The 25,117-nt window shown below is 36.9% G+C and overlaps 1 protein-coding gene across 2 annotated transcripts in view; it reads right to left on the bottom strand.

The window, feature by feature from the left end:
* N4BP2L2 (NEDD4 binding protein 2 like 2) overlaps nucleotides 1-25,117 on the bottom strand; it is a 63,889-nt gene that overhangs the window by 4,595 nt on the left and 34,177 nt on the right. For both annotated transcript variants that reach the window (XM_022574616.3, XM_022574617.3), the window contains 2 exons: nucleotides 3,783-5,539; nucleotides 1,238-1,323 (listed from right to left, as the gene is read on the bottom strand). In XM_022574616.3, coding sequence (XP_022430324.2) covers nucleotides 1,238-1,323; nucleotides 3,783-5,539 — 1,843 coding nt within the window. The remainder of the gene's footprint in view (nucleotides 1-1,237; nucleotides 1,324-3,782; nucleotides 5,540-25,117) is intronic.

The following is a 25,117-nucleotide window of genomic DNA, read 5'->3' as shown; positions in this document are numbered from 1 at the left end:
AACATAAATGTCAGTTTAAACATTTAAATTATTGCTGTGTGCGTGTGTGTATGCGTGTGCGTGTGCATGTATGTGTATGTGTGTGTGTGTGTGTGTGTGTGTGTGTGTATGTTTAGGTAGGAAAAAGGTCTCCATGGGAATGAGGAGAAATATGTAGAAAAATGTATTTGGTTTTACTACCTGAGCACACAAACAAATCTACTTTTCCCACAGCTGTGTTTATATGAACAGTTAAGAAATACCTACTATCCTGAACTATATAATTCTATGTTTCACCAAACCTTGATTTTACTATTTATTTCAAAATGTACCTCTGGCATTGCCTTTGGGCACATTTAAGTCACTATCAACTAATGTAAACAGAATACCAGCCACCCTCTCCTCATTACATTACACAGAGTACTGGATTTTCCAGAGTTTCTGTTACCTTTCTAACCTTCCCAACCAGTCCTCCTCCAGCTACCTCGAAAATTAACAGCCTGTCAGAACCATCATGGACCACCAGAACATACCAATAATGAGGTGCTTCCAAGTCACGTAAATATGAATCTAATTTGTAGCTGTTACTTTATTATAACAAGATAAGATTGAGGGCTGGACAGGAGAAAAAGATGTAAAGAAGAATAAATGACTCTCCTAAAACGGGGACCTCAGTCACCCACAGTTGGCCCTTATACCAGCCTACACTACAACAAAGTTAGGGAATTAAATGCAACTTTCTGTTTGGGACTAACTGAAAGAAACATGCATAGATTATCCACCCATCCACATACATTCTTTCTCTAATTTAATACAATGGATGTAGCTCTTCATGTTACATTTGATGGAACAGGTTTTCTTTTTTCTTTTGTTTTTTTTTTAAGAAACTAGTTAGAGGGCATTATGCTAAATGAAATAAGTCAGACAGAGAAAGACAAACATTATATGATATTGCATATGTGAAATCTAAAAATATAACAAACTAGTGAATAAAACAAAAAAGAAGCAGACTCAGATATAGGGAACAAACTAGTGATTATGGGAGGCGGGGGCAATATAGGGGTGGGTAAGTGGGAGGTACAAACTATTGGGTATAAGCTAGGCTTAAGAATGTATTGTACAACACAGGGAATATAACCAATATTTTATAATAACTGTAAATGGAAAGTAACCTTTAAAATTGTATTAAAAATTTAAAAATCAATTAAAAAAAGAAACCAGTTAGAGAAGGTCTGCTTTGAAAGCCATAAAAATATACCTCTACTGACGTCTTCCACTGCAAACAGATCATCTTCAGTGTCTTCCAGTCAAGAGGAACCACACAGTCGTCGGGCAACAAAGATTCTGTGAAAAAAAAAAAAAAGAACAAATTTCATCTCTAATGTCACACATATTTTTACCCTAAATATGAAGACATGCAAACATGATATCTAGACCACCATAATGATAAAAGCCTGGTTTTGAAGATATTTCAGTGATAGCTAAAGCAGGAGTTAGCCTGTCTCAGATCTCTGTTAGTAAACACTATCCAGACTCAATAAAAATGCTTATGTATATATGTAAAGTGATATGTATCATAGTTCATATTCTCATGTAAGTACAAATATATACACATCAGTAGCTTCAAGTGGTACTGTCACAGGGCATAAAATTTAGGTAGACATCCTTTCCTGTGACATGTATAAAACACTGCAAGTACAGCAAGTTTAGTTTTCTTGCAAATTGCTCCTTCCACGTAAGAGTGTCTGGGAGAAAAAATCCTTACAATTATGATGCTCATAAGCAAGTCCAAACATTGATTTATACCTATCAGCCATACCAAACCACAGAAAATATTTTTCCTATACTCGCATATCCCCAGCAACATGGGTAGTTTGGTTTCTTCAGGCCTATGTATGACTCTACTATATAATCCCACTGTGTCTGCAGAGCTCCTAATAATAGAATTCATTTGAGTTCCCTGTTTTATTTACAAGGTCATAGATACACCAGAGCTTTGCATGTCCAACCTAGGTAAACGAATTAGTTTACAGCCTCCACTTCCAGTTTTCTCCTTTCCTTTTTTAAGCATACACCATTTCCAAACGTAAAATTCTTTCCCTGTTTTTCTTTTAAGTCATATTTGTATAAGCACTGCTTATAATTCACTTCCATTTGGAGCCATCCCAGACAAAACCATAACCCCATATTCTCTTCAACAATCCCTTTAGCACAGCTAACCTCACTCATAAAATATTCATAAGCTTCTCATTTATATTTTCTATGTGCAATAATTTTGTTTTGTGTTAGTCTTGTCTCCCCATTTAGAAGGTAAGCTACTTGATGAATGAGGTCTATTTCCTCTAAAAAGCTTTCCAAAGCTTAATTAATGGATGCTGGATCATTATTGTTGATTATGATAGTATTGTGCATTCAAAGGAGGAGGTTTAGAATCTTTTCCCACTAGTGCCTTCATGCTTTCTGGTGCCAATCTAAGGCAGTGATTGTTAATATTTTGGGGTCATGGACGTCCCTGAGAAGCTGTTAATATCTATGGACTTTCTCCCAGAAAAATGGCACAAAACGCCACAAAGAATTTTGTATATGACTTCAGAATATGGACTTTGGACTAATATTCCCGACTTAAAATGACTTCCATTATCTTTTTAAATTCTCCAAAGCAAATACAGTTTAATTTTTAAAATTGGTATGTTTCTTTGGTGCATCTAGGAGGACAGAAAATTGCAGCAAACAGTTACGATGTGATTATTCACAAAGTTTGCAAAAATGATAAACATGATGCCAGAACAGGTTGATAGTTGTGACTCCTCTGACTCTGAGACTTAGCTAATCTTGGGTCTGAGCTGAGTGGACCAAGCTTGTCCAGAACAGCAGAAGTTTAGGAGCAAAGTAAAAAACACTGGAAATCAAGCTGTTAGAGAACCCCAGGCTCCCTGGTAAGTACAGAAGAAAAAGAATATCAGGAAGATACAGGATGCAGGGACTGGAGCTTTACTTCTTGGCTCTAACAGCTTCTGTCCCCAAGGAAGGGGACACATGCAATTGCATGAAGTCATTAACACGTGCAATTGGCTTACAGATAAGGAAAAGTTGGGATATGTGCCTCATTTCCTCTTTAAGATATTTAGCATCTTGCACAGGCATACTATTTAGCAGAAATTTACTTAGAATTTTACTTACAATATTAAAAAATCATATTTTCATTTTTAATTCACAGGTAGATTTTTCACTTCCAAAAACAACAATCTTAAGAGCCCAAAGGAACTTTTCAAGTCAACCAGTCAGACTCCTTCCTAACCTTCTTTTCAGTACCCTTCTCAGTTCTTAAAAATTAAATTCAACTGATTTCAGATATTTTTTTCATCACTTAATCTTCATTGTCCCCCTTTTACTATTCTCATATCTATGAGCTATAATGTGAATGAGAAAGGAAAGGGCCATGCGCCAAACAAGGGAAATGTAGAAAGCAGAAAGATTTTTCTTAAAGAAAGCAGTACATCTCTATTTGTCACATAATCACTGTTTGCCTGTCTCATTCTTCATTCTTCCCACTGTCTGTTGAAACTGAGAGTCCAAGTATTCAACATGCTCAAAGACATTTCAGACGACTGGCTGTGGAGGTGGGGGGGTGGGGCATGACTCCACCGAGCACCATTTGCTACGTGTCCTCCACTTCCACAGCGGAAAAGTATCACAACATCAATTAACTGCATGAAATCACTAACATGAGGTAGAAACACTGCAAATATTACTCACATATGTTAAATTGGACTTTTTATTTGTAGCAAATAAACTCAATTTACCCACTGGAACTCCAGGAGATCCAAAAAGCTTTACTAGTTGAAAGGCAAACTCTTGTGATAATGGTAGCTCAAGGGAATCAAAGTAGTCAGTGCTTGTTACATCTTGGTTGTCCTCTGTTTCTGAGAACTGTAATGGTTTAGGTTCTTCCCATGTCTCTAGCTTTTCACCAAAACTTTCATTTAAAAAGTGAAGATCAGAAGTGACCCTAAAAGAGTACAAAGTATCAGGTGGGCTACTTAAAATTTCTGAAGAAGTGAACCTTACATCATTTAGTTTATCATCTACTCTCCTCTGAGAGTTGGAAGTCAAAAACGGTTTCTTGCTTGTAAAAGATATCTTCCAAAAGCTAGATGTATATTGTAGCATAAGAGAAGGAATGGGGCTTTTGTAAAAATACACAGAGTGCCTTAGTCTATTAAACAGCAGGTAATGAGAATAAAATTGTCCACCAACATTAAGAAGAGAATCTTTGACAATGTCAAAGTAAAACCATGATGGATGATGATTGAAGGTCATAATGTTTTGCTTATTCTCTTCTTCATTATTTATTTCTAAAATTACATCTTTTTTTTCTTCCAAAATAATTTTTATTCCATGGCTTTCTGTTAACAATTCACATTCTCCCATTTCTTTTACATTGATATGACTCTGTCCCAGTAAGTTAAAGTTTGGTGCCAAACTGAAAATCCTTTTCTGCCTCCTTTTTTTATTCTTTGTTGAGTGTAAGGCATTCTTTACACTATCCAGCTTAAGGAAGTGGCTTCCAAAGATATTTGTCTCTGTTTCTATGATTGAATCTATATTCTCAGTTGGAGGTGACAAATCATTTTTTATCGATAGCTTCTCTTCTATCAATGTTTCAGGACTGTTTCCTGGTCCTGATGCTCCTTCAGAAGGAGAGATCAATTTAATCAATTGTCTCCTGTTGTCAGGATGAGCCAGTTTTTGCCATCTATCTCTCTTTGGTCTCTGTTCACATATAAACTTATTAGGTCCCTCAGGCCAGCTACCAAAATAGGGTTGTCTATCAGAGCCCAACTGTAATTCTTCATCAGAGAAATCATTTGAGAAAAAAGCCCAGTAATTGTTTTTAGATGTATTTACTCCTTGTTTCTTTCTTAAAACTTTATCTGAAGTTCTGGATCCATATTGATGGTACAGACTTGTTTCATTCAGGAGACTCTTATCTACCATCTCTTTCTTCTGCATAAATGAGCACGGGGTTTCAACAAATCGGTCTTGGATGTGTAATGCCATGATATCCCTACTTTCTATATGCTTTTCTATCTTTGTGCCAGGGCAGTCATCATTTGCTACATACGGGAGATTTTGAGTCACTGTTGAATAAGCAACAGAGCTTTCATTTGGCATCAATGACAAATTTAGAAACAAGTCATCATCTTCCTTGGGGAGGAAATTCTTTGGTGTATTGTCCAACTCAACTACAGACATAACATGTGGCAAACTGTTTTCAAAATTTATGTTTTCCTGTCTCTCATCTTTATGGACATTCACAAAATCTCCTACTTCATTTCTCAGACCACCTGTTAAGGAACACTCTGATTCTCTTTTGGTCTCTTCTAAGTCTTCCTCTTCATTCTGAGATAGGTCCTGATCTTCTGGTATAAGATAACTTAAGGTTTCAAATGAGTTTTCCTCCATGATTTTACTATGACTGTTCTGCTTTTTGTTTCTTTTTCTGTTTCTCTTCTTGGCTTTGCTGAACCTGTGCCCAGTTTTCTTCAAATCTCTTTCTCTGAAACATAAAAGAATTAAGAAATTCATAACTTAATTACTTATATAACATTATAAACGAAAATATTATACTCAATGTGCAGATATACAAATCATTAGTATAAGAGATTCTAAAGTGTGTGTCCACTTTGAACTATATTTTAAAAATCACCTTTGAAAGAGATATGCTTTAATCCTCTAAATGATTGGGTGGGCCAAAAAGTTTGTTTTCAGGTTTTCCATAACATAGAAAAACCCAAACGAACTTTTTGGCCAACCCGATAAAAGTGAATACACTTTGAGAAACTTACAACTCATTTTCACATACTCATTTCATAAATCAATAACTTTATGAAAGCCTAATATTTTCCCTAAGATACTTTATATATATATATATATATATATATATATATATATATATATTACCAATAAACAACTTGGTTATCCCAACATCTTGAATTTTGAAAAGTGAAAAGTGACGGGTATAGTGTAAATGGCACCGCTTTAATGGCTCAAATAGCTAGATTTTCTCTAGACGTAAAAACTTTGGCAATTAAGTTGCTCCATCACACTGTAAAGAACAGTTGATAATGAGCAGCCAAGTTCAGTACTGGGATGATATGCTTCCAACTGCCTAGTGAGCAGTGGTTCTAAACCAGAGGCTCCACCACTACTTTGTGGGGTGTGTATAAATGTGTGAAGGCATTTCTGGTGGTCTCAATGACTGGAAATGTGTTACTGGCACTTGGTACTGAGGCCAGGGGTGTTAACCATCCTGCAATGCCAGGGACAATTCCACAGTGAAAAGTTATCCCACCCAAACGAGCAATAATGCTCTCATCAAGCACACTAAAAGTTCATGGTGGCAAAGTTAATTGAAGGCAATCTTTGATCCTGAGAGAAAAAGGAGGATTTAGGAAATTTTCTAATTTAGGATATAAAGGTTTAATTATCTTCTCTTCCACAATGTACAGATGGAAACATAGTAAAATGTAGTAGAGGAAGGACAACAGATACAGCTGAGGAAAAAAATCCAGGGTAGAGGAATAGGAAAATAAACACTTAAACAAACAAACACCGAAGCAGAAAGAGATAACGAGGAAAAGAGAAGTTGGCCAATTGGCTGGGCATTGGACAAAAGAACTTATTAAAACTGCCCCAGGGCTTCCCTGGTGGCACAGTGGTTGAGAATCTGCCTGCTAATGCAGGGGACACGGGTTCGAGCCCTGGTCTGGGAGGATCCCATATGCCGCGGAGCAACTAGGCCCGTGAGCCACAACTACTGAGCCTGCGTGTCTGCAGCCCGTGCTCCGCAACAAGAGAGGCCGCAATAGTGAGAAGCCTGCGCACTGCGATGAAGAGTGGCCCCCACTTGCCACAACTAGAGAAAGCCCTCACACAGAAACAAAGACCCAACACAGCAAAAATAAATAAATAAATTACTAAACTCCTACCCCCAACATCTTCTTTAAAAAAAAAAAAAAAAGAAAAGAAAATTGCCCCAGCCTCTGGCCTGGTTTATTCCATCCCATGCTGCTGGGCAATTTTCAATAGTCAGGATCCCTGAATACCTTGTTCTTTGTCAACTAATTGCTGCTGCCCTTGTTTATATATTCCTGGATGTTGGTTTAGAAAGAACATTAAGGTTGTAAATCAACTACACTTCAATTAAAATTTAAATTTAAAAATTTTTTTAAAAAGAAGAACATTAAGAAACAGTAAATTACTGAGAAGCAGTTAAGATGGTATCTATAAAAAGGATATCGAGTAAAGAATGTCAACTTTGGCAGTAACTCTCCTTCATGGTCAGTTCTATCTGACTCCAATGAAAGGTCTAGTTGAAGTCTAAAGTGCAGTCACAGTTATAAAATGCATAGTGCAGACTAGTCTGTCATCCTAAAAACAAACTCCACTGTCTTCACCCAAACATGAACCATCCTGTTGCAGGGAAAGGAGGAAAAGAATGAGCTGAATTTGTTGTTGCTTTATTTGTTGGCCTAAATGGTAAAATACTAAGGACTTAAGACTCACTCCAGGACTGGTGACTCTGTGGACTTGAATGCACTTAATGTGCAGCCACTGTCCCTTTAAACAGCTCTCTAGTGCACAAGGAAGGAGAACTCTAATCTATGGAAATGGGGTTCCTAGATATGGTTCATCATATAAGTGTTTATAGCTCCTTATGCCACCAGGAATTACAAGGTTCACAATGCTACTTTGAAAATTGGCTTTAAAAAAAAAAGCTATTCAGTGCACACTCACTATATGTTAAGATTATTTAATTGCTTTACATGTACTAACTTACCTAATCTTCACAATAACCATACGTGGTAAGGCAAATGCTAGTTTTACCCCCAACTCAAAAAGGCAACTGAAACAAAGAGAAGCTGAAGAATCTTCCCAACTACAGCCACAACATAAAGCAACATGGAGGTTCTTCAAAAAATTAAAAATAGAACCACCATATGATCTTGCAATTCCACTTCTGGGGATATATGCAAAGGAAATAAAAACACTAACTCAAAAAGGTATCTGTACCCCATGTTCACAGAAGCATTATTTGCAATAGCCAAAACATGGAAACAAGTGCCCATCAATGGATGAATGGATAAAGAAGTTGTGGTATATATATACAATGGACTATTATTCAGCCATATAAAATGAGGAAATTCTACCATTTGTGACAACATGGATGAAACTTTAAGGCATTATGGTAAGTGAAATCAGTCAGACAAAGCCAAATACTGTATGATCTCACTTATATTTGACATCTAAACCAAAATGAACAAAAAAACTCATAGAAAAAGAGATTATATTTGTGGTTACCAGAGGCGGGGGTTGGGGTAAGGGGGAATTGGAGGAATGTGGTCAAAAGGTACAAACTTACAGTTATTAGATAAATAAGTATTAGGGATTTAACGTATGACACAATGACTATAGTTAACACTGTTGTATGGTATTTAGGAAAGTTGTTAAGAGAGTAGATCCTAGGAGTTCTTACCACTGGAGAAAAATGTTTTTCTTTTATTTTTATTGTATCTATATGAATTGATGGATGTTAACTAAACCTACTGTGGTAATCATTTCACAATGTATGTAAATGAAACCATCATAGTGTATAGCTTAAATTTACACAGTGATATATGTCGATTATTTCTCAATAAAACTGGAAAAAAAAAAAAAGAAAAAAGAAGAATTTGCCTAGGGTCACATGGCTACTGGCATGATTCAGACCAAGGCTGACTGGCTTTAGATTCTATACTCTTTAACCATTATACAAAATTGCCTCTCAACTAAAAAGGAGAATTTTACACTTCCCTTCTTTCTCTTCCTCCTCTCATCTTCAAATTCCTCTTCCTCCTCTCATCTTCAAATTCTCACATGTGCACAAACACAGAGATGTTTATGCTGGCAAGAGTTGAGTCCTTTTGAGGGAAGCAGCTCGTGGGCCCTGACTCCTGCTATCACTACCCTAATAGTGTCTTGAGACTTTTTTCTTTTTCTCTCTCTCCCTCTGTATGAAAGCAAACAAGGAATAACACCAGAAAGTGAGAGACGGTAGTGTGGAACAGGACTCATCTCCCTAATTGAACTTTATGTCAAGGTTTTATATGACCAACGGGAAGGCCAGGGTAGGTGGCCTATTAACTTAGGCCAACGGACACAAGGGGCTCCTCCTGAAGTTAACTCATTTGTCAAGGGGTAGAGGTAGTAAAGAGTGATCACATTCTGGATATATTTTGAAGGAAAGACAAGCAGGAATTGAAAACAAATTGGTTAGAGTATGAGAAAAAGATAATAATCAAGCATGAGTGCAAAGATTTTGGCCTGAACAATCAGAGGGATGAAGTAGCCATTTGCTGATACACAGAAGCCTGTACAAGGTAGGGGTTTGGAGAGAGCGCTGCTAAATCAATTGCCTTAAAGTTCAGCTCAGAGTCTTAACCAGTAAATTAATCTGTCCCTATAGCAGAATTTAGAAAGTAGAAAAGATGAGGGTTTCTCTAATACTCCTCAAGGGTTCCTATGTTTTTTAAATGGATTACAATCTGATAGCTACTTTGAGAAAGGACCTGCCAGTGATGAAAACTCATGATGCCTGCAGAGAATTTAACATGGATCATGAAAGAACGAGGTGGCTTAAAAAATAAACTATTAGAATCTAGGAGATCACGCAATTTATTAAGGCAGTTTGCTAAAAGAGTTAATCAAAGAAGTCTTAAGGCTTGGAATTTCAATTAAAAATACAATACAATGCCAAGAAGTATGAAAATCCGAAGACTAACTTTATAAGGAAGTGTGTCAGAGACTTTTTCTAGTTCTGCACCATGGAAGCTCTATATAGTGACCACACTTGTTCTAGTACTTGGAACAGGACTTCTGGAAAGAAAAAACAAAGCAATAACAGGGACTTGTGAAGCACTTGGGAGATAAGAGAAGTGATGGTGGTGATAACTTCTGTGAGAATGTATACATTGGATGTGCCTAATCAATAGATGTATTTATGTATTTATAAAGTGTGAAAGGCTCATCAAACCTATGTCTCACTCATGCTGATTCACTTAGGGATGAATGGCACCATTAAAAGAGAAGAAGCATCACTAAATATAAGTTAGTCATGGAGAAGAAATCAGAAGAGATGGATGCATGGGCTGTAGCTTTAGAAAAGAAAGGGAGAAATAAGGAAAGAACGAATGGTAACATATCTCTGATTAATAAGATTTTGCTTTTTAGATAATGGTTTAGAATCCAAGCTCCTGGGTTCAGATGGAGTGCACTTTTTAAGAATTAGAAAGGTAGTGTTGTTAAGAGACAAGCTAACCTGACCAAGTGAACTGTGACCTGAAGACAAAGGTGAGAGAACATCCAGATAAAGCCAAAATTGACTGCTATGGAGAAAAAAAAAAAAAAATATATATATATATATATATATATATATAGTTATTGCTTAATGTTCTTCATCAGGGAAAGAATTAAGGGAGCCAGATACATTATTTCTTATTGCAGAGGCCTATACACTAATTCATGAAGCATGGGCAATACATGAAGTAAAACTCAATTAAAATACACAGATTATAAAAGAGAGGTCTCACAGCTTTATGGAATGACTGTGGTTGAAATAATCCAGGCCTAGGTCCTCTTGGTTCAGTAATAAGCTAGTAGTGGGATCTTGGGCAAATCAGGTCTCCCTTCTAAAATGGAGATAACATTACCTTCTTGCAGAGTTGTAAAGATTAATATAGATGCCCTTAAATGACCTCTACCTAACCAATGACAAATTCTTTCCATCGCCTCTGTAGAATAGAATAACTAATGCCAATGACATACAAAATGCTTGCAGCTAGATGGCTGTTCTCTAGTACAACTACACATTTCTGCTCCCATTATTAAGGGCTGCATATTTACAAGCAGTCAGGTGAGTTTTTCCCAAGTCTGTTTATACTTATCATAATGGTACTATAATTTTATAGTTTGATTAAACATTATGTCAATCAGTAGAATATGAGTACAAGAAAGAAAGTTTCTATAAAAATTAAATTGAAGTAAGTGACTCAATAAAGTACTAAAAGACTGTTATCAAATTAGGTTTAGTCAGGATAACCATAAAGTTTACTTAAAAGTCATAAAAACCTATAAGATTTCTTTGGGTTCTCTCTCCAATTTTCAACAACAGAAACTAGAAATTCCTTAAACCTACACAGTATGGTCAATTAATCTACGACAAAAGAGGCAAGGATATACAATGGAGAAAAACAACAATCTCTTCAATAAGTGGTGCTGGGAAAACGAGACAGCCACATGTAAAAGAATGAAATTAGAACACTCTCTAACACCACATACAAAAATAAATTCCAAATGGATTAAAGACCTAAATGTAAGACTGGAAACCATAAAATTCCTAAAGGAAAACATAGGCAGAACACTCTTTGACATAAATTGTAGCAATATGTTTTTGGATCTGTCTCCTAAAGCAAAGGAAATAAAAGCAAAAAGAAACAAATGGGACCTAATTAAACTTAAAAGCTTTGCTCAGCAAAGGAAACTGTCGACAAAGCCAAAAGATAACCTACTCAATGGGAGAAAATATTTGCAAATGATATGACTGATAAGGGGTTAATATCCAACTTATATAAGCAGCTCATACAACTCAATATCAAGAAAAAAAAAAAAACCCAAACAACTCGATTTAAAAATGGGCAGAAGAGTGCTTCCCTGGTGGCGCAGTGGTTGAGAGTCCGCCTGCCAATGCAGGGGACGCGGGTTCGTGCCCCGGTCCAGGAGGTTCCCACATGCCACAGAGTTGCTGGGCCCGTGAGCCATGGCCGCTGAGCCTGCGCGTCTGGAGCCTGTGCTCCGCAACGGGAGAGGCCACAACAGTGAGAGGCCCGCGAACCGCAAAAAAAAAAAAAAAAAAAAGGGTAGAAGAACTGAATAGACATTTTTTCAAAGAGAACATGCAGATGGCCAACAGGCACATGAAAAGAGGCTCAACATTGCTAATCATCAGGGAAATGCAAGTCAAAACCACAATGATGTATCACCTCACACCTGTCAGAATGGCTACCATCAAAAAGAACACAAATAACCCATGATGGAAAGGATGTGGAAAAAAGGGAACTCCGGTACACTGTTGGTGGGAATGCAAATCGGTACAGCCACCATGGAAAACAGTATGAAAGTTTCTCAAAAAACTAAAACTAGAACTACCACATTATCCAGCAATTCCACTCCTGGGTATATATCCAAAAAAAATTAAAACTCTGATTTGAAAAGATACATGCACCCCAATGTTTGTGGCAGCATTATTTACAATTGCCAAGATATGGAAGCAATCTAAATGTCCATCAACAGACGAATGGATAAAGAAAATGTGCCATACACACACACACACACACACACACACACACAGACACACACAATGGAATACTACTCAGCCATAAAAAAAATGAAATTTTGCCATTTGTAGCAACATGGATGGATTTGGAGGGTATTATGCTAAGTGAAATAAGTCAGACAGAGAAAGACAAAACTGTATGATATCACTTATATGTGGAATCTAAAAAATAAAACAAACTAGTGATATAACAAAAAGAAGCAGACTCAAGATACAGAGAACCAACTAAAGGTTACCAGTAGGGAGAGGGAAGGGGGAGTAGTTGAGAGTCCACCTGCCGATGCAGGGGACACGGGTTCGTGCCCTGGTCCGGGAAGATCCCACATGCCGTGGAGCGGCTAGGCCCGTGAGCCATGGCCGCTGAGCCTGCGCGTCCAGAGCCTGTGCTCCGCAACGGGAGAGGCCACAATAGTGAGAGGCCCGCGTACCACAAAAAACCAAACAAACAAAAATAAAAAAGACAATATTAACTTAGTAAAAAGGCAACCAACAGAAGAGAAAATATTTGCAAATCATATAACTGATAAAAGATTAATATCCAGAATATACAGAGAATTCCTAAAGCTCAACAACAAAGAAACAAAAAACAACTTGATTTTAAAAAAGAGCAAAGGCGCTATTTAAAATATCCAAGACATGGAAGCAACCAAAATGTCCATCAACAGATGAATGAATAAAGAAGATGTGGGGTGTGTGTGTGTGTGTGTATACACACAATGGAATATTAGTCATAAAAGAGTGAAATAGTGCCATTTGGAGCAATATGGATGGACCCAGAGATTATCATTATTGAGTCAAGTCCGTCAGAGAAAGACATCATATGATACCACTTATAAGTGGAATCTAAAAATATCATACAAATGAACTTATTTACAAGACAGAAATTGACTCACAGACATAGAAAACAAACTTATGGTTACCAAATGGAAAGGGCGGGGATAAATTAGGAATTTGGGATTAACAGATACATACCACTGTATACAAAATAGGTAAACAACAAGAACCTACTGTATAACACAGGGAACTATATTCAACATCTTTTTTTTTTTTTTTTTTTTTTTTTTTGCAGTACACGGGCCTCTCACTGCTGTAGTCTCTCCCGTTGCGGAGCACAGGCTCTGGACGCGCAGGCTCAGCGGCCATGGATCACAGGACTAGCCGCTCCATGGCATGCGGGATCCTCCCAGACAGGGGCAGGAACCCGCATCCCCTGCATCGGCAGGCGGATCCCCAACCACTGCGCCACCAGCGAAGCCCCTGGCTGTGAGATTTTTGACTTTAAAGCAAAATGACCTATTGATTCAAGACAATAAAATGACATTATTTTATTCACAGGTTAACCACTAAAACATTTAATGAAAATATATGGCTTGGGACTCCCCTGGTGGTCCAATGGTTAAGACTCCATGCTTCTACTGCATGGGGCACGGGTTCAATCCCTGGTTGGGGAACTAAGATCCCACATCCAGCATGCCACAATGTGGCCAAAAAAAAAATTAAATTGTATTTTAAAAAGAAAATATATGGCTTGCTTTCTTTACTTCCTTTGTTCCTACTTTTATACTGTTTTTATTTTGCTTGTTTGCTTTTGAAAGTGGTAAACACAATTATTATTCTTGTCAAGTAAGATTAAGGTCATTTTTTTTCATCCACAAAAGAAAAGATGGAGAAAAGTTCTCAAAGTAAAGGAACAACTGCTGGAAAGGAAAGCAAACTAGATTTTAAAAGATGTTCAGAACTTCTCACAAAGAAAAGACCAGGCCCAAATGGCTTCAATGGGCTTCTTTAAATATTCTATCAACTACATAAGGAAGAAAAAATACCAATTCTTCACAAACTCTTCAAAAAAACAGAAGAAGAAAGAACACAACCCAACTCATTCTATAAGGCTGGCACCACTCTGATGCCGAAAGCAAATGAAGACATCACAAGATAAGAAAACTACCGACCAATACCACTTATGGATATAGATGCAAAAAACTGAAAACAAAACAAAACATAAACTAACAAACTGAATCCAGCAACATATAAAAAGGATTATACATCATGACAAAGTGGGATGTATCCCAGGAATGCAAGGTTGGTTTAACATCCAAAAATCAACTAGTGTAATACACCATATCAATAGAATAAAGTACAAAGACCACAGGATCATCTCAATTGATACAGATAAAGCATTTGACAAAATCCAACATTCTTTTGTAACAGAAACACTTAACAATCAGGAACAGAAGGAAACATCCTGAACTTGATATTGGATATCTATGAAAAACCACAGGTAACACCATACTTACTGGTGAAAGATTGAATGTTTCACCCTAAAATCAGAAAAAAGACAGGATGTCTGTTCTCACCATACCTATTTAACATTGTACTAGAGGCACTAGCCAGCACAATCTGGCAAGAAAATGAAATAAAGAGGACACAGATTGGAAAGAAAGAAGTAAAACTATCTCTATTTGCAGATATGATTGTATATATAGAAAATCCTAAGGAATTTAAGGAAAATCCTAAAAAACTAATAAACTACCTCAGCAATGTTTCAACGTATGAGGTCAATATACAAAAATCAATTGTATTTCTATACATTAGCAGTGTACACTCTGAAAATTAACAAAATTCCATTTACAATATCATCAAAAAGAATTAAATATTTAGGAATAAATTTAACAAAAGCAGCACAAGACTTGTACTCTGAAGACTACAAAACATTACTGAAAGAAATTAAAGAAGACTAAATAAATGGAAATACATCCTATGTTCATGGATCAGAAAATACAGTATTGTTAAGATGGCAATACTCCCCAAACTGATCTACAGATTCAATGCAGTCCTTGTCAAAGTCTCACCAGCCTTTTTTGCAGAAATTGGAAAACTGATCCTAAAATTAATATAGAAATTCCAGGGACCCAGGATAGCCTTAACAATCTTGAAAAAGAACAAAACCGGAGGACTCATACGCCCTAATTTCAAAATCTGCTATAAAGCTATAGCAATCAAGGCTGTGTAGTGTTGGCATAAAGATAAACACAGAGGTCAATGGAACAGAATTGAGGGTTCAGAAATAAACCCTTATATCTATGGCCAATTTATTTTTGATAAGTAGTCCAATGGGGAAAGAGGAGTCTTTTCAACAAATGGTGGACAATTGGATATCCATACACAAAAGAATCAAGTTGCACCTTACCTCACACCATAAACAAAATTTAACTCAAATCAAAGACCTAAATATAAGAGCTAAAACCATAAAAATTCTATTAGAAAATATAGGTATAAATCTTCATTATCTTGAACTAAGCAGTGAATTTTTAGAGAACACCAAAATCACAAGCAACCAAATAGAAAAGTATACAAACTGAACTTAATTAAAATTAAAAAGTTTTGTGCTTCAAATGATATCATCAAGAAAGTGAAAAAAAGACAATCCACAGAATGGGAGAAAATATTTGCAAATTATATATCTGATAAGAAATTTGTACCCAGAATACATAAATAACTCTTACAACTCAATAATATAAAGACAAATCCAAATTTTAAAATGGGCACAGGATCAGAATAGACCTTTCTCCAAAGATATGAAAATGACCAATAAGCACATGAAAAGATGCTCAATCTCATTAGACATCAAGGAAATGCAAAATCAAAACCACAGTGAAATACCATTTTACACCCAGTAGGAGGCCTATAATACAAAAAAGGGACAATAACAGGTGTGGGTAATAATGTGGAGAAATTGGAACTCAAGAAAATGTCTAAATTATGTACCCCATCTGCAGTTTTAAGGACTTCCCCGGTGGCGCAGCAGTTAAGCATCCACCTGCCAATGCAGGGGACACAGGTTCGAGCCCTGGTCTGGGAAGATCCCACATAACCACGGAGCAACTAACCCCATGCACCACAACTACTGAAACTTGTGCACCTAGAGCCCATGCTCTGCAACAAAGAGAAGCCACTGCAGTAAGAAGCCCACGCACCACAACAAAAGTAGCCCCCGCTCGCCGCAACTAGAGAAAGCCTGCACACAGCAACGAAGACCCAACGCAGCCAAAAATAAATAAATTTATTAAAAAATTTGAATATAAACCTTTTTTATATCCAATCAGTAATTATAGTTACAACTAAAGTTAATGTAAGTCATTATTTTAATTAAAAATTTAAAAGTAAAAGATAAAATATTCAGATAATAAATTTGAATTAATACAGTAGGAAATATCATTCAGGAAAATAAGATTGAGGTTGTAAAAATGCTCACAACATATTGAAGTGAAAAAAAAAACAAACCTGAAATAGAAAACAGCAATAATGGCTCATATTTCCTATACACTTGCTATGGGGGCAGATATTTGTTAAGTCATACATATATAAAATCTCATTTAATCCTTACTAAAAACAACTTACGATCAGTTAAATTGTCCCCATTTAACAAATAAATAAACTGAGGCTTAGAAACTTGCCCAGTTCTCATAATTAAAAATATGTGAAGTTAGACTTAAACTCAAGTTTCTCGGATTCCAAAGCTTATGTTTTCAACCATTATGCTATACAGCTGTCAAAATTATAAATCTCAGAATAATAGAGATCTGATGTATTTGTATATTTACATGTTTTAAAATATGCACATATATAGACTTAAAAACACAGGAATATGCAAAATATTAATGGTGGTGAACTATGGGGGTTGATTCCTTTGTGATTTTCTGTGTGTCCAGAATTTCCTACACTGAAGGTGTACTATTTTTGTAATAGAAAAATAAAGGCTTTCTTCAGTAAACAAATTAGGCAAAACAAAGAAAAAATACATATAAATGTGTTTTCCCAACATTTAAGCTTCACTCTAGAATAATAAATACACTTATGGATTTATTGAACATTAGCTTTGATTAATGAACATATACTTAACCCCCCACCACACACAAAAAAAAGCCTGTGTGCAAATTCAGTTCTAGCTAGTAAGACTCAGCAATTATTGTTAACACCCACTTTCTAAAAAAAGCTTTTGTATTATCTGGTGACTTCTCTACATTTTCAACAGTCATGAACAAGAATAATTCCAATTCAAACTACAGTATAGCGTATTGCATTAATTTTCCTATTTCTATCATGTGAGCTCTCAAGATTGCACTTTGAAATAATAACGCTTTAAATTTATTACTGCCAATAATAACTGCAAGTTCTCAAAATTAAAATCTAGTTTATTCTTAAGTATATTGATTTCATTATGCCCACCCTTAGTCAAATTTTTAAAAAATGTATAAAGAGATAAAGCAGCATATATTTTAAGATATATTAGATAAAAATCACCCTTTTCCTGAAAGTTAACTTCCCCAAGGGAAGTAGTTCATTTCCAAATCTTCTAACACCTTTTCAAGTAAATTCTCATTACTGCAAAGAGATTGCTTCAAATACAGAAAAGCCTTTTTATTTTCCCTTGACAAGATCACACTACTGCGTGCATAAAATCCATGATTAAAAAGGCAAATGAGTTCAATATTCTAACACATTAACTCAAATTCTATCAATTACATTTCTTCTCTCTATTACAAGTCTAATTTAATTGCCGAGATTTGGACAGCTCTAATTCTTTTTTTCTTTTTCAATTCTAATTCTTTTTAAAAAATACTTGCAGTTCATTTTCACTGCTAAGAAACAATAATTTACACTAACAGCATTACTTCACAAATACCCACTATTCACTAAGAAAAATATTTGGCTAAATATAATTTATTTGTTATGTGGTCATATAATTAACACTAAAATACTTTGGCTTGGATTTTATGTTGTTCCAAAATTCTCTTAATAGCTGTTTAAACCAAAATTAGGAAAACTAAGGCGCTTAGATGGCACTTCTCAGGTAAGGCCTATCCTGCCCCCTATATTTAAAATTGCAACCATGCCTCCCTCTGCACCCCCAACACATGCACCCTTACCCTGAGCCAGGCACTACTTATTCTCTTTCTCTCCTTAGCACTTGTCACCAGCTAACATACCGTACGATTGACTCGTCTTTGACTTCTTGTGAAGTTTCGTCCATTTTGCTCCCAACTTATCCCCCAGTACCTAGAACAGTGCCTGTGACTTAGAGGTGCTGTTGAGTGAATAATTTTACCACTAGGTTAACGGTGGAAGCTGTTGCTTTTCTCTGAGTCACATATTCGTGACTTAGACAATTTGTGGGAAATGCAATGTTTAATTTTGTAACTAGAGTAAATCCTCATTTTTCACCCTGCTTAGAGCAGGAAAACACTTTCTCCAGTGGCCTCAACTGAGACATATTAATGCTACCATGGTTGAAGAGAAGCCTGTGTCCCTAAGACAGTGGCTCAGAACCTGAAAATACAAAACAAACCCAGGAAGAGAGAATTATAGGTCTGGAATTTTGCAGGGAAAAGGGTCAGGGTGCTGCTTTTTCTTTTTGATATTCTTTGAGTCTCAAATGACTCTTCTTACTCAGTTATTAATCATAAATCATATCAACATTCTTCCTCATTGTGTTTACTATACATGCTTTACATGTATTACCTTATTTAATCTTCATAACAACCCTATGAGATAGATACTATTAACAACCCCAATTTACAGATAGAGACACTGAGATTTAAGTATTTTCCCCAAACATCTGGTGGGTGGCAGAGGTCTCTAGCATTTAAAGTTTGCATTCTTAAACACTATGCAATACTGCTCCCCCCACTCATCATGACAAATTACATGGTCATGAATTACAAGAATTCATAGATCCCAACATCACTATTATTACCTGACTAATCCTGCTCATGTTATCCTAAGCACAGACCAAATATAAAAAGGGGAGACAATTTCTGTGGATATGGAATAATTTCTAGTAATTTGAAATTATTAACAATTTATCTTGACTGACTAGTCATGTCAAAGTAATTTCAGGCTACAAAGCAGCTAAGCCAATAATCAACAGGGAAAAAGTAAAACTAACAAACAAAACCCCCAGAAGTTAACAACAATAACAACAAAAAAACTGCATAAAGTGTCATTAACCTACTAGAAGTCCTTCCTAATTGAAACGGTCATTCATTATGGAATTTGCATACATGGAAAAAAAGAAATATTACTTTGTAAAAGAAGTCTTTTCACATATCCCCCCAAAAGGCCTACCTCTGACAGATTTGAAAAGCAATGAATTAAATACTAAAACAAAATGACTTTCTGAAAACTACAGGAAAAGAGAAATGTATTATGAAGCATGTTTAATTTTACTTCTTGTCCTAAGCCTGAAATGAGATTTGGGATATCAAGGCACAATCTCATATGTACATTATGCCTACTGCCTTATTTAGCACTTTCAAAAGATGTTACTTTAAACTCCCAAAACACAAAGATAAATTTTCAAAAATTATTTTTCCTACATGTATTCTATAATTGTTTAAGCTCAACATGTCTGTTTTCTTATCAGAAATTAATGATTAAAGTAAGAACTCATTAGTATACTATGCTCGAAAAGGAAGCTAACACCCTTTCAAATCACAAACTTAGGGGGCTTCCCTGGTGGCACAGTGGTTAAGAATCCGCCTGCCAATGCAGGGGACATGGGTTCGAGCCCTGGTCCAGAAAGATCCCACATGCCGCAGAGCAACTAAGCCCACGTGCCACAACTACTGACCCTGTGCTCTAAAGCCCATGAGCCACAACTACTGGACCCACGTGCCACAACTACTGAAGACCATGTGCCTAGAGCCCATGTTCTGCAACGAGAAGCCCGCAGGCACCGCAACGAACTGTAGCCCCTGCTTGCTGAAATTAGAGAAAGCCCGAGCGCAGCACTGAAGACCCAATGCAGCCAAAAATAAATAATTTTTTTTTAAAAATCACAAACTTACACCTACTTAGTGAATCCCATTAGTAGCAGGCACTATTAAGAGAGCCCTGGGGCTTCCCTGGTGGCACAGTGGTTGAGAATCTGCCTGCTAATGCAGGGGACACGGGTTCGAGCCCTGGTCTGGGAGGATCCCACATGCCGCGGAGCAACTAGGCCCGTGAGCCACAACTACTGAGCCTGCGCGTCTGGAGCCTGTGCTCCGCAACAAGAGAGGCCGCGATAGTGAGAGGCCCGCACACGGCGATGAAGAGTGGCCCCCGCTTTCCACAACTAGAGAAAGCCCTCACACAGAAACGAAGACCCAACACAGCAAAAATAAATTAATTAATAAACTCCTACCCCCAACATCTTCTTAAAAAAAAAAAAAAGAGAGAGCCCTGATCTGCTACAACTTTCCAAGTTAACATGCTTAACACATTTAAAAGTCACAGCTGATGGGAAAGTTTCCATCCTAACTGTGTACATTTCTGTATCATCTGGAATATGCACCACTTAGGTAATTAAAAACTAAATAAAAATATTTTAAAGGAAAAAAAAAGTTGAATAGGCTCTAGAGATCTGCTGTACAACGTCATGCCTATATATAATACTGTATTGTACACTTGAAAATCTGTTAAGAGGGTAGATCTCCTGTTAAATGTTCTTATCACAATAAAATACTTTAAAAAATAAAAAAATAAATTAAAAAGTCACAGCTGTTGTTTTAAAACGAATACAGTAACTACATTCAAAAATCTTTTCAAACATGAAATTAAGAAAAAAGTATCATGCCCTCTAATTAAAAAACTTTCCAAAACGGGTTGGTCTCATAAGTACAAATTTAAAATTTCATACATTTAAAATTGTGGATTTATTTTTAAGCCCATCATTTATGCAAATAGAAAGCACTGACAGAAAGCAACAAAATGTGTGCATTTTTGTAGCCCTAATTTTCTAGCAAAAACCATACACAACTTAGCCATTTGACAGACATCAATAATTCCATTCACTGGAAAATGGTTGATGCCCCTAGATGTTTTTAACAAACTTCTGCCTTCCACATGTTGTCACTGTAAATAAGTTACCATTACTAAACTGATCTATAGTTACACCTTAAATGACTTCAAATGTGTAGGAGCTACTCTTTTAAACTACCCCACTGTAGTAAAGCTTTTCAAGTTCTTTTACCTGCACTTTATAGTATTTCTGTATCGTCAAATGTCTTCAGGCTATCAGATCTATATTACTCACTCTAGGACTGCCCCAACTTTACTACCACCTGCTACTGTTAAAATATCTGTGGTAGGGAAACAATTAAAATAGCCTCATTTGGGTTTTGTACAAGAAAAAAAAAATGTAAATTGCCTCAGAAACAGAACTTTTGAAAGGTACTGCATAAGGACTTGGTGTGTGGAGAGCATGTGACATCTATGTTAGCAAATCAGGAAACCCTTTAAATCTTTTGAGATTTTAGCCATGTCCCAACATTCATGAAGAAATGACTACTGAATGAGTGAACTGTTCCTGTATTTGTGTTTGGAGTGAAAAAGCATCTGGCACAAAATCTGGAACACAGCAGAGCCTCAATTAATGTAAATATGTATCATGTGTATGTACGTGTGCATGTGTGTGTTTCACAGACACAAAAGGGGCCTGAAGGATGCATACAAAGCTGTCTAAGTAGATTACGAAGGGCATTAGGAATAAAAAGGACTGTGACTGTTGTTTCACCTCCTGTATGAATTTTAGGTCAGGCTTGAATTATTTAATGTATAATTTATATCCAAGTTTGTGTATCCAAAAAAACAGTGCAAGCACAACAGATCATTTCCACACTGTGTACTTTGGATGACTGTCGTCACTGCATACCTGTCAGTCACATGTGACTGAGTTCTATCTTACTGAACAGCTCAGAAGGAGCAGCTCCCACCTGTGAAAGCTGTACAGCATACTAACCACCGCTTTTTCCTCCTTCATGTCAATAGCTCAGTAGCATGGTTTCAAGTCATGCTTCAGAGTACACCGATAAATCTTTTACTTTCCTGCCTGCAGTTGTCCCTTGTTTCATGACATACTATCGCTTAAGAGGACCCTGGCATATATGGCGCCAGTGGTGCTGCAGACTGTACAACCTTTGTGATTGGTTGGCTGCATTCCTGTACCTCACCAATGACTTTATTTTTTCCATTTAGTATTATGTTCCAAAGGAGAAACTGTCTAAAAAGTTGAATCTGTAAGTGGGTTCAAGTCTACGGCCATAAAGGTCAGACAATGCCACTCTTCTGTAGACTTCTGGATTTTTTTTAAGAGATGATTGACTTCCAGGCAGCATACAGCTTGACTTCTTTGATTCAGTTTTCACTTCTCTATCCTGTGCATCACTGTATTGTGCATGTAGAACTGGGTTAACTTTAGGGTGCGTAAAAGTGAGGAAAACCTTACCTATGTACAGTACATTCATGTTTTAAATTGGTACATGACCTGGGTCTTACTTAGGCTTTTATTACCAGCCAATATCCCTACAATCATTCAACAAAATAGTTTACAAAGAACTCAGATGCCAAGCATTGCTGAGTTCGGTAAGTGCCCCATCCCTACCCCCAAATTACAGCAAAGTCTCTTGTCAAGGTTTCTTATTAAAATGTTAAATGTAGTCAAGCAAGTCCTAAAACTGAGCCTATCTTCAATGATGCTTTATGCCGTTTTTGATATATAAATTCAGTAGGAAACCAACTTTCATATAACCGCCTTAGAATCTCTGTGAATTTTTCTGGGTAGCCAATTTGCAACTGCCAAGGATTCACTTACTGATAAACTACTGAAACATCACAAGCTAATATTAGTCACCATAAATACTTACTGGGATGATTTTTGGTAAAGGAAAGAAATGACTGAAAGCCAGGAGTGCTGGATGCTAGTTCTAGTTTTTCCACTGAATTTAGGTGGTAAGTTATTTCACCTCCTAGGGCCTTAATTTCCTCTTTCATAAAATGTGAGATTTGAGCTAGATGTCCTATAAATCCCTTTTAGCCCTAAGAACCCATTTTTTAAAACATGTTAAATATTCTGCCAAAAATATGTATAATGTTTATTATTTTTTGCAGAATCCACAGTATGCCATAAATAGCATCTCATTAATATTCACAGTATTCGTGAGAAAACAAAGAGACATTTATCTTTATATGTAATATTTGAGTCATGAACTGGGACAGCAACTTGTAAAGGGTCACAAAACTGTAGTATGAGGAACTTCCCTGGCAGTCCAGTGGTTAAGACTCTGTGCTTCCACTGGAGGGTGCAAGGGGGGTTCGATCCTTGGTCGGGGAACTGAGATCCCACATGCCTTGGGGTTCAGCCAAAACAAAACAAAACAAAACTGTAGTATGAAAACAATGATTCTAATTTCTTGATAGTGACTGTAGTATTCTATTCACTACGCTATCTTTGTAGCTGTTTTATTATACTTAGAAGCAATGTGTTTTAACCCTTCTCACACCCAATCAGCCATCTCTAATGCACTCAAACCTACCCTGCTCAATTTCTTACTGCTTGAAGTCTCCACAGCATTCTCCTTCTCCTTTAATCCTACCAGAATAATTATCAGTGATACTTTCTCATCTGTTTCCTACATACATATCTTAGATTTCCAGGTACAGTATTTGTCTCATTTTCTGCATAATTTCTATTAATTTTCTATATAAATGTCAACTACATACAGAAAGATGTGTCACACCATCTCTACATTCATCAATATAAAGGCTTGGAGCTTGTACCTTTATACATATACATACCCAACACTTCAAAGTATTAAGTAGTTGAAAAGGATGCCAGAGATTCTATGTACTGTGTGCGATGATGGTTTTGGAATTTTCCTCTCTCTGTGGCTTTTCTCACATTCCCTTCTAGGACTCCCAAGCTCTTCAGCCTTGGAAACAATGAATGAAATTGGTCTTCCAAGTTCTCCAAAGACGTTGGCTTGAACACTCCTTCTGCGTTTTTCCACTCCTGGCTTCCTTGAGAAGAATATCCTGCCTTAGCTGTGGTCTATCACTAACCTGTCTGACCAGAACCTCAACCAAATCTATTTGCTCTCACCTCCCCGCACAAATTTTCAGACTTGTCCCTAAAATGGGCAGCCACAGAGACACGTCTACCACTAATTCAACGTGTACAAGTGAGACGCCACACTCTACTCCTTGTATCCAGGAAAGTAGGGGTGCAAATTCTAGTCTCCAACCAATGCCAGCAAATAGCAGAGCTGAGAAAAGTGCTACTGACCTAATACTTGGCACTCTTGTTTCAGTCTGAGACTTTACCTATCCCAGAGGAGAATTAAAGGAAAACTGGAGAAACCGTACAATTTTCTTATACTTGTAAAAATTGCCATGAGTCTCAGACCTCAAAGGGCTGAAGTAATCAGTCAGTGTGCTTCTGTGGCCACACACAGTTTGTTAAAATACTTAAATTCTTCTGCGACATTTAGCATATAGTATCCTGAGCTCCCTCCTAATTCATAGTCCAACCCCTTCTCCAGACCCTCCCTGCCACCTCCCACTGACCATCAAGTAACAGGTTAAGGACTTGGCACCCAAAAGGACCCATAGGTTTCCTCTCTAGCATAGTAACCGGTCTCAATTATGACTGGTTGGTGCATATGTAATTAACTCCCCCCAAATCGTGCCTTTTGAACACTGCCATTGGCTCTCTTCAGGGACTCCCAAGGGCTAGCCTGTACTTTGCCTGCCTTTCCTACCCCTGGGAAACTCAAATGGGTCTTGACAAGGAACAGACCTGCCATTAGCCACCTCAGCAATCAGCCAGCCAGCTCCTGTTCCTTCATGTCCCCTCTGCCAGAGCTGGCCTGGAACACAGTGGCAGAT

Source organism: Delphinapterus leucas, chromosome 18 (assembly GCF_059928025.1).
Source record: "Delphinapterus leucas isolate spDelLeu-1000000601 "Yukka" chromosome 18, BTC_Dleu_Yukka2, whole genome shotgun sequence".
Classification (NCBI taxonomy): domain Eukaryota; kingdom Metazoa; phylum Chordata; class Mammalia; order Artiodactyla; family Monodontidae; genus Delphinapterus; species Delphinapterus leucas.
The sequence above is the reverse complement of the archived record's forward strand: the minus strand, read 5'-3'. Positions and strand labels throughout refer to the sequence as shown.